Source organism: Mus pahari, chromosome 3 (genome assembly GCF_900095145.1).
Source record: "Mus pahari chromosome 3, PAHARI_EIJ_v1.1, whole genome shotgun sequence".
Classification (NCBI taxonomy): domain Eukaryota; kingdom Metazoa; phylum Chordata; class Mammalia; order Rodentia; family Muridae; genus Mus; species Mus pahari.
In genome coordinates, this window is record NC_034592.1 from 139,490,239 (window position 1) to 139,505,269 (window position 15,031).

Sequence of the window (15,031 nt, forward strand, 5' to 3'; positions counted from 1 at the left end):
AAAAAAAAAAAAAAAAAAGAATTGCTGTTTTGTAATTTCACATATATATGTATATGTATTTCCTCCCTAGTATCTTCTCTCCGCCCAAGGGCAGCAAGCATCATAGCTAACACAGACCACACGTGTCTTGAGTGCTTACCCGTCAACTTAGTGAAGGCTTCCATGTCATCAATGGCTGTGGAAATATGGAACTTCTTCCCGGCAGTCCCTGTAATCTCCACGTAGGGGTCTGCTTTGAGGAAAGCATCTGTAATCCTGAGATCATTTTGTAAAAACACAGAAGGAAAATTTTGAAGATTTGCTTTGTATTTTGCACAAAAAGCTCCTTCTAGTTTAAGAAAAACATATAAGGTACGGTTGATGTTTGAAGACTACTGTGTATGACCGTGAGTTACATGCCTACTGTGCTCCAGGCAGGCCAACAGAGCTTTAGAGGCCTTGACTTGCACACCTACTGTGTTCCAGGCAGGACAGCAGAGCTTTAGAGGCCTTGACTTGCACACCTACTGTGTTCCAGGCACGACAGCAGAGTTTTAGAGGCCTTTATCTTATTTGGTTTTTCTAATAATAAGTATACTCAGCCTCAATTTTATAGGTGCAGGGATAACATGATTTTCCTTTAAACAAGTTCCGAAGAAGTGTATTAAACCTTGAACCAAAGGCTCTCTCTGACTCTGAACTGAAAACAAAATTACTTAAGCTCTTTTCTCCTCTAGAGACAAGGTCCCAGACTAGCTTTAAAGTTGCTACATACCTGAAATGACCTTAAGCTCGCTCTCTCTCTCTCTCTCTCTCTCTCTCTCTCTCTCTCTCTCTCTCTCTCTCTCTTTCTCTCTCTCAAGTGCTGGCATCACAGACCAGTGCTACCACATTCATCTTTACATGTCTTTTCCCCCTTTTTTGGACAGGGTCTTTCTACATAGCCCTGTCTATCCTAGAACTCACTTTATAGACCAGGCTGGCCTTGAACGCACACATATCTGCCTACCTCTGCCTCCAGATGCTGGGACCAAAGGTGTGCAATACCATGCCTGGCTTATGCTAGGCATCTTTTAAGTAAACCTTTATCTATAACACAGCTTGCATTGGGGATACTAATGTGGCAAAGCACCATGTAAACTTTCATAGTGAAGTACCACTGACATCCGTACATTATGTCGATGAGGTTGCCAATTTTGTGTTGATAAGCTCTTCGGTGTAAGCAGTTGCGTGTGTGGAACATGTCATACAGATTTCCAGCCTCCTGTAAGGAAACAGAAATGAGATTGCGGGGTCAGACTGTGTCTACCTTTGTTTGGGAGAGGATCTCACAGACATCCTAGAACTCACAGACATCTACCTGCCTCTGCCTCCTGAGTGCTGAAGGCACATACATAAATAAATTTTTAAAATGACAGAGATTTAAAAAGGGCCAGCAAACAGAAAGACTTTCCTATAGCATCATTCCATACCACTTCTTTTATATGTATATATATATATATATATATATATATATATATATATATATATATTTATTATATCTAAGTACACTGTAGCTCTCTTCAGACACACCAGAAGAGGGCATCAGATCCCATTACAGATGGTTGTAAGGCACCATGTGGTTGTTGGGAATTGAACACAAGACCTCTGGAAGAGCAGTCAGTGCTCTTAACCTCTGAGTCATCTGATGCCCTCTTCTGGTGTGTCTGAAGACAGTAACAGTATATTCACATACATCAATACATTTAAAAAATGACAGAGCTTAAAAAAAAAAACAAAAACAAAAAAACAAGAAAAATAATAGAGGAAAAAAGTGTTATGACACTTAAGATGCTAAGCATTAAGAGGTATGAAGAGCTACAGAGATGGCTTAGCAGTTAGAATCCGTGGTACTCTTCCATGTTAGGTGAGTAAAGCTGCCTGTAACTCCAGCTCCAGGGCATGTGACGCCTTCTCCAGGCCCCTGGAGGAACCTGCACTCATGTTCATACACGGGCATGCAGACACACATACACATAATTACAAATGATAATACGTCTTTTCTTGTTGTTTTAAAGAGTATGTGGGGCTAGCTAGAGAGATGTCACTAGTTAAGAGTCCTTGCTGTACAACCATCAGGACCTGGGTTTGGATCCCAGCATCTGTGTAAGAAGCTGCGGCTCTGCAGCCCCAGTGATGAGGGAGACAGAAACAGAAGATGACTAGGAAAAACACTCGAGGGGTAGGGAGAGGCCTGGACGAAAGGGGTAAGGCAGAGAGCGCTGCAGGAGTGCAGCCACACATGCACTCACTCACGCAGGAATGCAGAGCAATCACACACACACACACCACACATATGCACATGATCTAAATGGTCATTCACAAGAAACAGAAAAGTACAAGGAGGAAGGAAATGAAAGAAAAGAAAGATGGCTTCTGGATTTTTCCAGATGGCTGGATGATCATCTCCACGTCCCAGATGGAGAACTGCATTCTTATTTTCTGGGGACGGCGCTCTTACCTTTTCTCTCGTACAAATGTGCTTCACCTTACGGGTATAGGTCTTATCCTTCTCGTCCTTGTATTCCACTTCACAGATACGGGCAAACTTAATGAAGCGCTTGTAATCAAAATTATTTTGGATTCCAAGATGGTGACAGTCTCTAGAAAGTTCCAAAGCAGAGATAGGAAACATTTCAATGAGGAAGCTGCCTTAAATATGAACACTACAGGCTTTGGATTTACCAGCTTGCAGAAGGCTGGTCAGGGCCTGAAGGATATACTGAAGGACGCAGGAGTTGTAACTGAGCCAGGCGAGTCAGTGGGGAAATTTCCTGGAAGAACATGAGGGGAGTGGCTAGAGAATAAAAGACTGGGGAGTCGTCACCAGTGACAGTGTGTGGAGAGTCGTCACCAGGGACAGTGTGGATGCTGGATTATGAACTGTAAACTAATAGCAACAAGGCAGATATAAAACAGCTAGAGAATCTTAAATCCTGACCATATATTAAATCATACCTTAGTCAGGAATGATGGAACATACCTTTAACCCCATCACTCCGGAGGCAAAGGCAGGAAGATATCTGAGTTTGAGACTGGTCTGATTTACACAGCAAGATCCAGACAGCAAAGACTACAAAGTGAAACCTTGTCTCAAACAACAACAACAACAACAACAAAACCTTCAAACAACTGCAGAGTGCTTTCAGGTTTAACGGACACTTTATTCGCAGAGCCACACAGATAGGTTTTGCAATGAGATGCTCGCTATATAGACTGATGTTTGCTTTAAGATAATGAAGATCTCTCAGGTAAGGAAGACAGGCAGATCACTGGTCTGCAGAGTGAGACCTTGTCTCAAAACCATAATAAAATTGTAAGTGCAGAATAAACAAACAAACAACAAGACTAGCCATGTGAGCCAGAGTGTGGTGGTGCATGCCTTTATGCAGCACTTGGGAGGCAGAGGCAGGTGGATTTTTTGAGTCTAAGGACAACCTGGTCTATGTAGTGAGTTCAAGGCCAGCTAAGCCATATATTGAGACATCAACAAACAAACAAAAGATTGATCATGTATTGGCGTTCATAGCAACGTGAGGCATGAGCGCCTGGAAGGTCTTCATTTGTTCTCACTTATTACTAAAATCCTTCCGTAAGTTTAAGAACAGTCTTGATCATGAAGAAGAAAGACAGAAAAAGGGGATTTTTCCCAGTTCAAAATGAGACAGTCTTCTACCTTGAACCCAGCTTGGGAGCTAACCCGACACCTAGAAGGCTGGAAGGAGCCCAGCGTCCTCAGGCTGAAGGGAAGGCAGTTTGCCTCCCATGGTGCCCATGAAGTCAGTGTCAGTCCATGCCAGGACTGCAGAGCCCAGTAGGCGGGGTAGGCCCTACTGCTACATTTATACAGAGATTCTTAGCGCTGGTTCTTGGAATGTTCAGTGCGTACCTGGCAAAATAATCCCATTTGTCTACGTCGATACCATTCCTCTTGTTAGCCACTATCTCATAAAGGAAGCTCTTCTTGGCAGGGCGTCCTTTATATGGCCACTGGAAAACAAGAGAATCTCATGGAGGATTTAGGTAGACAGATCTATTTATAAGCAACTGTATCAATCTGCAAATTATAAATGAAACACCTGAGTTAGAAGATGATAATCTTTCTTTCTTCTCACTTCTAAGGAAGTAGAAGGAGAAGAAACATTGAAGTATGTGCTGCGCTGCAAGGGGCCGGGCAGGGCTGGGCTATGCTATGCTATGACCACCGAGCCTTTCAGCCAGGGATGTAGCTTCAAGGCAGAGGCAGGCATCAGCGAAGGCCTGGACCTGAATGGCAGGCACCGTGAAAATAAATGAATAAATACCAAGTCTATAAAGGATTGGTGGGATGGCTTAGCAAGTAAGGGCTTTTGCTCCCAACCTGACTACCTGAGTTCTAGCTCCAGGACCCACATGGTGGAAGGAGATTTTAAAACAGACTCCAGCAAACTGTCCTATGACTTCCACATGCAGCACACCCCCCACACACACAGATAAGTAAAAACGTAACTTAAAAATTTGACGAATATATACGTGTGGCGACTATCTGTAACCTCAGCACTGAGAAGACCGAGGCAGGATTATGACTTCAAAGTCAGCAGAGGCTATAGGAGCAAGATTCCTCTCCTGCCCTCCCCCAGGGGAAAACCAAAAACAATCCCTCTCTGTGTGTACACATGTATGTACTTATACATGTATGTAATATATGTGTATATTGTATGTAATGTATGTATGTACTAACATATTTCTCTTAGTTCCTTCCTCCCTGATTTCGCTGTTGCTTTTACTTTGTAGCCCAGGCTGTCCTGGAGCTCACTCTATAGATCAGGCTGGCCCTGAACTCAGAGATCCACTTGTCTCCACACCCAGCTCCCCTCACCCCTTTTTTTCTTTTGTAAGCCAGTCTCACCTTGAATTCATTTTACAGGTGAGGAAGCCCCTTACCTTCACCTCTCTCCCTCCTCTTCCTCCTCTTGGGACAGACTGCAACAGCCATGCGCCAGCTGGGTTATACAGGGTTTGTTTTTTTTTTTTTTTTGGTTTTTCGAGACAGGGTTTCTCTGTTTAGCCCTGGCTGTCCTGGAACTCACTCTGTAGACCAGGCTGGCCTCGAACTCAGAAATCTGCCTGCCTCTGCCTCCCAAGTGCTGGGATTAAAGGCGTGCGCCACCAGCCCGGCTATACAGGGTTTTAAAACAGCTGCACAGCTACTCTAAAGACAAGACACTCAGAGCTTTTTAAGCTAAATTTTTGTTTTAGAAATGAGATAATTGTTCCTCAATCTAGCTCGTGTGTGTTTGTGTGTGTGCACACACACATACAAGATGTACCAGAGGTCAATTGAGTGTCTTCTGCCTCTCACAGTGCTGGGTTTACAAGCCTGTGTCTAGCCATGCTTTTTTCTTTTTAAATGTTGTTGTTGTGTTATTTTGTTTACTTGAGACAGGGTTCCCCCTATGAAGGGCTGGCTGTCCTGGAACTGTTTATGTAGACCAGGTTGGTCTCTGCCCCTTGAGTGGTGGAACTAAAGGTGTCTGTTACCAAGAGTGGCTTGTGACATGGGTGTGAGAGATCTGAACTCTCATGCTTGCATAGCGAGCCCTCTCACTACCGAGCCATCTCTCCGGCCCAAGGTGTATACATTCACGTTTTGATCTTCTTGCCTCTGCATCCCAAGTACACTAACTATGGTTTAGGGGAAATAATGTCTAAGGAACTCAAGATTGGGAAAAATACATCACTCGTTTATATAAGAAGGCAAATGCACGTAACTTACATCTCGACACTTAGCACTCTTACAAGAGCTAAATGTATAGCTCTGAAAGAATCCAGACCAGGTCAGATAGAAAGTACCAGCTGGCTCTAATCAACACGAATAAAAACTTACCAAAGAATCTTTGACTGGTGTTATAGGTGGTCCCATAATTTGTTCCTTGATAAAGGTAATGTCTTCTTCAGGGACGAGACCGTAGTTTTTCATGACAAGTTTGAGTTCATTAGAATTAACCAGATGCTCAAACATCTCAATCGAGCCCTGTTCGTGCTGGGGAAAGTCAATAGAATACGGCTTATTACAGGTTCTCAACCATTGGGGGCTCTAATCAAACAGATTGTTCTGGATTCTAGGTTAATTCTCAGGTGAAGTCCTACTAAATGTTAACTATCGAGTTTCCAAAAACATTGTTACAGCTTTTAAATTAGTCAATATTTTATTTGTCTACAAAACATTTTCATTTGGTTGGCTATTTTTTTGAGACAAAGTCTCACTATGTAGCTCTGGTTGGCCAGGAACTTGCTATGTAGACCAGGCTGACCTTGAACTCACAGAGATCCACCTGTCTCTGCCTTCTGAGTGCTGGAACTAAAGGGGTTCCCATCACACCCAGTCACCAACAACTTTTATTAGTTTTTAAAATGTGCAACGGGAGAAATCTCACTGAAGCACTCTCACAGACTGTCTTACTGACCCTCTTCCCTTAGTCTACAAGCCTTTATACACCAGCTTACTATTCCAGAAATGCAATGAATAACACTTTAGAAAATAATTTACATTACCAAGGATATTATAACCAGATCACATTGGTAGAATGACTATCATTCTAAAATTTAGGGTTTTTTTTTTTCCATCAACAGAAGAACATTTGAAGTGATCAGCTGTTTGTTACTGTTTCCACCTTGTGGCTTACGAGGATACTGCTCCGCTAGTAACTCAAAAAGACCAGCTCTGATGTCAAGATCTGAACTGAATTCTCAGATCTGTCACCTCCTTGCTCACCTCCTTGCTCCCGTCTCTGCTCACTCATCACAGACACTGCAAAGATCAAATGACCCCAGAGACATCCGCCCTATTGCACATTTTACCAAAACTGACTCAAAATGAAAACAAACCTGAAATGATCCTGTAACTATTTTGAATCGGCTCACCTGTGAACAGATATCTGTTCATAATTAGCAGATATTAACATATGTCATCTTGATGATCTGTTGTCTGTTTTGAGTAAAGGTCTCATTACATGACCCACGTTGACCTAAACTCACTACACAGCCTGGCCTGGCCTTGCAATTGTCTCCTTGTGGTCTCTGGAGTAATTACTGGAGAATGCTGGATCACACTGTGTGAATTCAGGCACACAATCACTGTTGGAAGTACAAAATCCTACTATCCAATAATAATCAGGGAAGCGTTAGACATGGGGTTGGAGAAGCAGCTCAGAGGTTAAGAAAACCTGCTGTCCAAGCCGAGGACCTGGGTTTGGGTTCCAGCACCAGCCTGGTGACTCATACCATCCATGGGATCCAATGGCTTCTTCTCACCTCTGTACCACACACGCAAGTGATGCACACAGGCAACACATATACAAAATAAAAATATGTAATTTAAAAATTCCTGTGAAATCAGATCTGGGAAATAATTTTCTTAAAAAGTGTGAAACAGAATCTAGGAAGATTCATCATATGTTGGTGCCTCCCAGCTCTCTCCAGATACTAAAAACCTCCTGAGGTGGTAATCTTCAGATCTGCTAAGCCTGCTCTACTGTACACACTGGTCGCTGTCCTTCAAAGCGTCTCCACCACCTGCTGAGAAGACAACATCCTTTGGGCCCGCCTACAGACTCTCACCTGTGCTCTCAAAGACTGGGGCTGGGGGCAGGGGTTTTTCCCACACTATAAAAACTGAGTTTCTCATTAAACCTTGGGGTTTTGATCAGAATGTTGTCCTAGCCTCGTTCCTTCTATCAGTCTTTTCTCATTTCAGCCCCAGTCCGCCCTCCAGGACGAAACCGGTTCGAGTGTGGCCGCGGGCTGTCCCACTCAATTATATATGGGAAGTTTGAAAGTGTTGATAATTTAGATCTATGAGAAAAGGATTAACTACTATTCAAAACTATTATCCTTATTAAGCTGGGACTATGACTCAGTGGTAGAGAGCATGACATGCACGACTCACAAAACTGCAGATAAGACAGTTAAAAGATAAAACAGAAGTATCCTTATAAAGCGAAGATTGTATTTGTACTATTTATATAGAATTAATTCCACATGAGGTAAAGTATGAAATGAAAAAGTTTTATATATATATATATATATATATATATATATATATATATATATATTTTAAGATTTATTTTATTATTTTTTTCTAAGTACACACTGTTGCTGTCTTCAGACACACCAGAAGAGGGCATCAGATCTCATTACGGGTGGTTGTGAGCAACCATGTGGTTGCTGGGATTTGAACTCATGACCTTCAGAAGAGTAGTCAGTGCTCTTAACCCCTGAGCCATCTCTCCAGCCCTTAAATATATTTTTTAAAGGCTGGAGATATAGCTTAATTGTACAGCACTTACCTATCATGTGTAAAACTTATGTATTTGACCCCTAGTGCACACACATAAGGCACACACACACACACACACACACACACACACACACACACAGCACACACACAGAGAGACAAATAAACACACATGGCACACATACAATAATGGCAGAGTCACAACCATCCATAACAAGATCTGGCGCCCTTTTCTGGAGTGTCTGAAGACAGCTACAGTGTATTTACATATATAATAATAAATAAATAAATCTTAAAAAAATATGTGAATGGTTAAATGCTATACTATAGTTATTAAAAAAAAATAATGGCAGAGTAGCTCCTAGATCCTATTAGATCAATCCTGCTGGAGAAAGAAATTATAAACTCGGGACAACTAACTCCCTAACTGTACTGTACATTGGCCAAAAGCAAGCAGATGTTAAAAGGGAGTAGAAGTAGGAGGAGACGGGCCGAGAGCTATCTAGTCACACAGGGTGAGGTCGTGGACTCGCATCTGGGATTTTCACACACTGCTTGTGATTGGGTAAAATAGAGCACACTGGAAAACCCAGTTAAACGAACATCTGGCATATGACTCAGTACTTCTCTCAGGCATTCCGTTAAGAGACAGGAGAACATATTTCCACAGAACTGTTACTCAGCATTGCGCACAGCAACCTGAGATGTAGTAGCCCAAATCCAAAACAACGTGAAGTTCATCCAAAGAAGCAAGAACAAACTGTGGCTCATATATTAGGGTACAATTTTAGCAGTAAGAAGCCATCAACGTGCAGGAATCTTAAAATCATTATACGACACGAAAGAGCATTCACTTGTGACTGTACTGTGTCGGGGATCAAACCTAAAGAGTCAATGGTTGGCAAGGGATCGCCCACTAACCTTCGCTCTTAGCCCACTAATCAACTTTTTAAATGGTTAAACATTAGAGGAAGTGCCCCTCCCTCCACACACAAAGTGCAAACAGCAGGAACTCATATTTGCAACAGATTAGACGATACAAGGGAAACCAAGATACCAAGTCTAAGAGGAGACAGACTTGTGTGTGCACTGCTGTGGGTCTGATCTCCAGCATCACAGAAAACAAGCCAGCCACAAGGGAACTTTCCAAACGATGAAAATGGTCCACATCCCCACTTGCACACTATGCACACTTGCCAAACTCAGGTCAGCTCTGTACAGTTTCAGCCAGGAGTGACAGATAGCACACGGCTTTAATCCTAGCTCTAGAGAAACAGAAGCAGGCAACAGTTTCAAGGCCAGCTTGGTCTCCACCGTGAGACCTTGTCCCAGAATAAAAACAACATAACATATAATTGAAAATTTATTGAATGTAAATTATACCTAAAAAAATAAATAAATAAAAATAAAAAAATGGATGACGGAGAACGAAGGGCTTGCCATGTAAGGAGCTTTCGGCTTATGTGCCTGCGCTTTTCCATACCAAGTGTAGTAGCAACTGGGAAGCCAATCTCATTTCTTAAAAACTGCTTCAAAATGTACAGGTTCATCACCAGTCAACGTGTAATTATAAAGGGTTCACTTAAAGCTTGAAGTGAAGTGTACCATACTCTCAGCACTGGGGAGGCTGAGGCAGAACAGAGGTCAAAGTCATTCTCAACTGTATAGGAAAACCCTGTACCTGTATTAAAAACAAATGCTCAGCCAGGGCTATACAGAGAAACCCTGTCTCAAAAAAACAAACAAACAAACAAACAAACAAAAAAACCCAAACGCTCAGTTGCTAAAACCGATGAGACTTAAGTTCACAGCTATACCAAAATGAAGACTGAAGCTGGGCTTTAAAAACAAACCCTAGGGGTTGCAGAGATGGCTCAGAGTTTAAGAGTAGTGTCTATTCCTCTAGAGGTCCTGAGTTCGATTCCCAGCAGCCACATGGTGGCTCATAATGATCTAAAATGAGATCTGATGCCTAAGAGTTCTGGTTCTGCAGGCAGAATATTGTGTACATAATAAATGAATGAAGGGATAAATAAATCTTTAAAAGAGAACAAACTCTACAGTAATCTGACAGAGTAGAGCGGACACTGCACCAGAGGAGCTGGCTCTCTAGGGCTGGCCCACCACTCCATGACCCTGTGAAGTCAGGCACATCTCTATGCTTCTGAGGGCTCTGAACAGAAGATAAGGATCTTTCTCCACAGGCTACTGAGAGGGCTGAAACAGACACGTGAGCGCCCTGAATGCTGTCCCAGGGAAGGATGCTAGAACACTCAGAGAGAAACAGATTTAGCTGAATAACCAGATAAAATTCTATTTCTTTCTATGGACTTTACAACACATCAATACATACCCTCCACTTTTTGTCTGGGCGAGCAAGTGGGATAAATCTTCCATCAAACATATGAGAAAATGGCCCATGACCTAAAAACAAAAGCAGCCTTCAAATAAAAAAACTTATTTATAAATTGGTAAAAACTGAATAGTTAAAAAAATTTTTGTTTACTTTGAATATCAACAGCTACTGTTAAAAATGTTTAAATTAATAATAATAATAATAATAATAATAATAATAATAATAATAAAACAAAAAACAGGAAAATCTGCCCTTTCAATTTTCCAAAACAACAGACTAAGAGGCAAGGCCATATTGGAAAGTTAACATTGCTTAGATTGGTGTCCACTTTTGTATTAATGACAAGGAATGCTAAAGAGTTTTTCGTAAAATAATCAAGGTTTATTTATTTTGGGCTGGGGTTGCAGCTCAGTGGGAGAGCCAATACCTAGTACATACAGGTCCTACATTTGAGTCTGATTGCCAAAACCAAAAACCATACAAGAGCCAAGCATCTTCTAAGAAGGGCCACCGAGGCTCCTGGACGCTCGGGGCTGACAGAAAGACAGTGCTCTACACTCTGCTCCTTCAGGCTCTGTCCATGGAAGCACAGGCACACACACTCTCCTGTCACTAAACAGCTCAGGCAGTCATCTTTTTCTTTCTTAAGATGAAATTCTTCTACCTGGGTTTAATTGACCTACGACCTCCTGTGAGTCGGGGAAGAACATTTTTTAAACCTGTGCTAATAGTGAGAAGGAGTGGACTTAATAAAGGAACTCAAGGAAAAGCCACTTTAGTCAATGCGAGGCTAAAAGGAAAGTCACATCCCATTATCCTAAAGACAGAATAAGAGAAACTCAGGGCACAAGGCCATTCAAGCCCAGCACTGGCTCACGCTTGCCATCTCAGCACGCAGGAGGCGGAAGCAGGAGGACTGTCAAATGTTGGAGGCTAGCCTGGGCTATATAATGAGTTCTAGACCAGCTTGGGTTACAGAGTAAGAACGCTATCTCATAAATTAATTAATAAATGATAAATAAATGAATAATGCCTTTCGTGTGACATGGTAAAGATGCTTAATACAGAAAATTCACGAGTCATAGCAATGTTTTGTCCTCATCAATATTAGAAGTACTGTGATTCATAAAAAAATTAAAATATTGCCATGTAGCTGGGCATGGTGGCACACGCCTTTAATCCCAGCACTTGGGAGGCAGAGGCAGGTGGATTTCTGAGTTCGAGGCCAGCCTGGTCTACAGAGTGAGTTCCAGGACAGCCGGGGCTACACAGAGAAACCCTGCCTCGAAAAACCGAAAAAAACAAAAAACAAAAAAACTGCCATGTGGTGGTGACACACAACTTTAGTCCTAGAGGGAGAGGCAGGCAGATCTCTGAGTTTGAGGCCAGCCTTGTCTACAAAGTAAATTCCAGGACAGGCAGGGTTACATGAAGAAACCCTGTCTCAAAAAAAAACCAAAGGGGGGAAAAAAGAAAGAAAAGAAAAATGAAAAAGACTTCGCTTCCTTTGGCTAGACTTGAGTTTTGAATGCCGAGATGAGAGACAGTGGGATCGTACATGAGACACTGGCTGGCTGGCTCTGTGATCTTACCTAGGTCGTGGCAGAGCCCCGCAATCTGAACACAGAGCATATCTCGCTCACTGATCTGCAGCTCTGGCTGTTTTTCAGCAAGTGCTCGCACCAGGCAGCCTGCTAGGTACCCCACTCTGCGGAGAAGACGACCAAAAGTCACACTGAGGTTTGAAAGATGAAAGATACCTTTGGAACTTAAACTTTGATTTCTGAGAAGTGTCTCTTTGATGTTCCAACACAGACTGAAGACGAGGGCTTAGCTGGGGGGGGGGGATGGGGCTGAGGGCGTGGTCCTGTGGAAGGCCTGACTAAGATGTGCAAGACTGGGTCTAATCCAGCAAAGCACACAAAAACAAGATAAACAAATGGCATAAAAAATGTTAAATGCACTTTCACGCACTTCTCCCAGAAAGGAATTCCTAAAAAAAAGTACATTCTTTCCTTTGCTGTAACTCAGCTTTGTGCCTTGGAAGGTTCTAGAGTGTTCAATAAATATTGCTTATAACTTGAGTACAGGTACATGCATCTTGACTACTGCACCTGGACAGAGTGGCACACACTTGCAATCTGTGCATCTGTGAGGCTAAGGCAGAAGTATTAGGAGTTTGAGGCCAGCCTAGGTTATTTAATGAAACCCTGAACAAAAGAAAGAAAGAAAAGGAAAAGCCTAAATAACAAATGAAAACTACAAAGTACATAAAAAAATCAAATAGTGGGGTAAAGAGATGGCTCAGTGGTTAAGAGCACTGATTGCTCTTCTAGAGGTTCAGTTCCCAGCAACCACATGGTGGCTCACAACCATCTGTAATAGGATCGGATGCCTTCTTCTGGTATACAGTGTATTCATATACATAAAATAAATAAATCTTTTAAAAACCCAAATACTGAACTCTCAGTTATTCTCTCCCACTTCTCCCAGCCTTACACACATAACGGAAAATCAGACCAAAGCCTCAGCTTCATTGCACACCAGCAGAGACGACCCTCTCGGAGCTTATGAGCATTTCTCTGAATTTCCTGACATAATTACTTTGTTTAGAAAGGTGACTCTATACAATAAAAAGGAGCCAGGCATGGTGTTCAGAATCTTGGTTCTCAGGAGATTAGACACTGAGTTTGAGGTCAGCCTAAGCCCCACTGGGATTCCCTGTCCCTAAAGAAATGAAATGACTATATAGGGACTAAAGGAAAACTAATGAAACTTAACACTCAGTCATACCAGCAGCCAGCTCTATTTAATCCAACTGACTGTATTACCAGATATCAGGTTTTTGGAAGGATATGAGGTAGTTTAAAAGCACACACACACATAAAATAAACAAAATATGGTCAATGGGAATCCAAAGTCTTGATTTTCCCATCAATACAATGAAGACATCACAATGAGCACTTGAAAAAGTACTCGCTAAGAGATTAAATGAGCTGCCCTTCCCCCTTACCTGAGACTGTGTGAGTTGCCCTTCCCCCTTACCCGAGACTGTGTTCAAACCGATTGTGGGATGCTCCAGGGAAAACATAGTAGCCGCCCCCCAGCTGCTTGATGTATCGAAGTCGCTGGAACTGAGGTGTGTCAATGATTCGGATAAGGAGAGGGTGGAACTCAATGTGGCCATGAATGGGATCATTAAATACCTGGAAAAGTAAGTTTAAAAAGTTCTTCCTCTGCCCTCCTCTGTATGCTCACACTGGCACACGCATGTTTCTCCATCACACATACACAGAAATAGTAAATACAATTTTAGAAACTACCTTTAACAGTTAGCATTGTAATACATAGTTTCCTTTTTATATCAAAATGAACAGTCAATGTTTTGTATTTTTATATGATAATCACTTTAGTAACTTAATTATATTAATGAAAGTTAATTAAATTTAAAAATTAAAAAAAGTTGATACACCTATGTTTGCCTATGTTTGTACAACATATATGCTTGGAGAGTAGTAATGTTTTTCATCCTCCGTAAAGTCATTTGAAGATTATTATAAACCATACCAAGTTCATCACCATTAATAACACTCAGGGAATGGTATCAAAGTCCTTAGAAAGAGAATAAACTGAGAATATCAAAATTAAGTTCTCTGGATATCCTTTTTTACAAGTTATTATTAGTCAAGTTCAGTGATCTCTAGATATTCAATCACAAGCAAACGTACTTCTCCCAATGCAAGGTCTACCTAACCACCACAGGTGAGAACATATTTTATTACTAAAGATTGTCAAAGAAATTAGATAACCTACTTTTAATCCATTTAAGCCTGAAACACCTTTACTGTCAATTTCTCAGGTTTATATCATCCTAAATCCATTAAAAGCAAAATAAATTTAAGCTACTTTTTTAAAATGAGCTCAGCAAAAGCTATCTCTTGAGCTAGGTCGGCAGACAGAAGACATCACTGGGAAAGCATAGCCGCGGTCAGATCCCAGGACACAGAGAGAAAACCAGCTGCATGGAGCTGCACTCTGACCTCCACACGCCCACTCCAGCACATCCATGCCCCTCCATCAACAAACACAGAAACAATAAAACTACCTTTAATGGTTAATATTGTAATACATACAGTCTCCTTTTAAGATCACAATAAACAGTGAACACTTTATACTCTTATATAATAATCATTTTAATGGCTTTATTTCATTAACAGCTAAAATTTTTAAAAAATTGAGATCCTAGCCAGGCAGTGGTGGTGTATGCTTTTAATCCCAGCACTTGGGAGGCAGAGGCAGAGGCAGAGGCAGAGGCAGAGGCAGAGGCAGAGGCAGAGGCAGAGGCAGAGGCAGAGGCAGAGGCAGAGGCAGAGGCAGAGGCA

General features: G+C 41.8%; 1 protein-coding gene across 2 annotated transcripts in view; it reads right to left on the bottom strand.

Moving 5' to 3' along the window:
* Samhd1 (SAM and HD domain containing deoxynucleoside triphosphate triphosphohydrolase 1) overlaps positions 1-15,031 on the bottom strand; it is a 37,071-nt gene that overhangs the window by 10,913 nt on the left and 11,127 nt on the right. For both annotated transcript variants that reach the window (XM_021193534.2, XM_021193535.2), the window contains exons 4-11: positions 13,695-13,855; positions 12,242-12,357; positions 10,647-10,717; positions 5,885-6,040; positions 3,908-4,008; positions 2,480-2,621; positions 1,152-1,243; positions 140-255 (exon numbers count right to left, since the gene is read on the bottom strand). In XM_021193534.2, the coding sequence (XP_021049193.1) occupies positions 140-255; positions 1,152-1,243; positions 2,480-2,621; positions 3,908-4,008; positions 5,885-6,040; positions 10,647-10,717; positions 12,242-12,357; positions 13,695-13,855 (955 nt within the window). The remainder of the gene's footprint in view (positions 1-139; positions 256-1,151; positions 1,244-2,479; positions 2,622-3,907; positions 4,009-5,884; positions 6,041-10,646; positions 10,718-12,241; positions 12,358-13,694; positions 13,856-15,031) is intronic.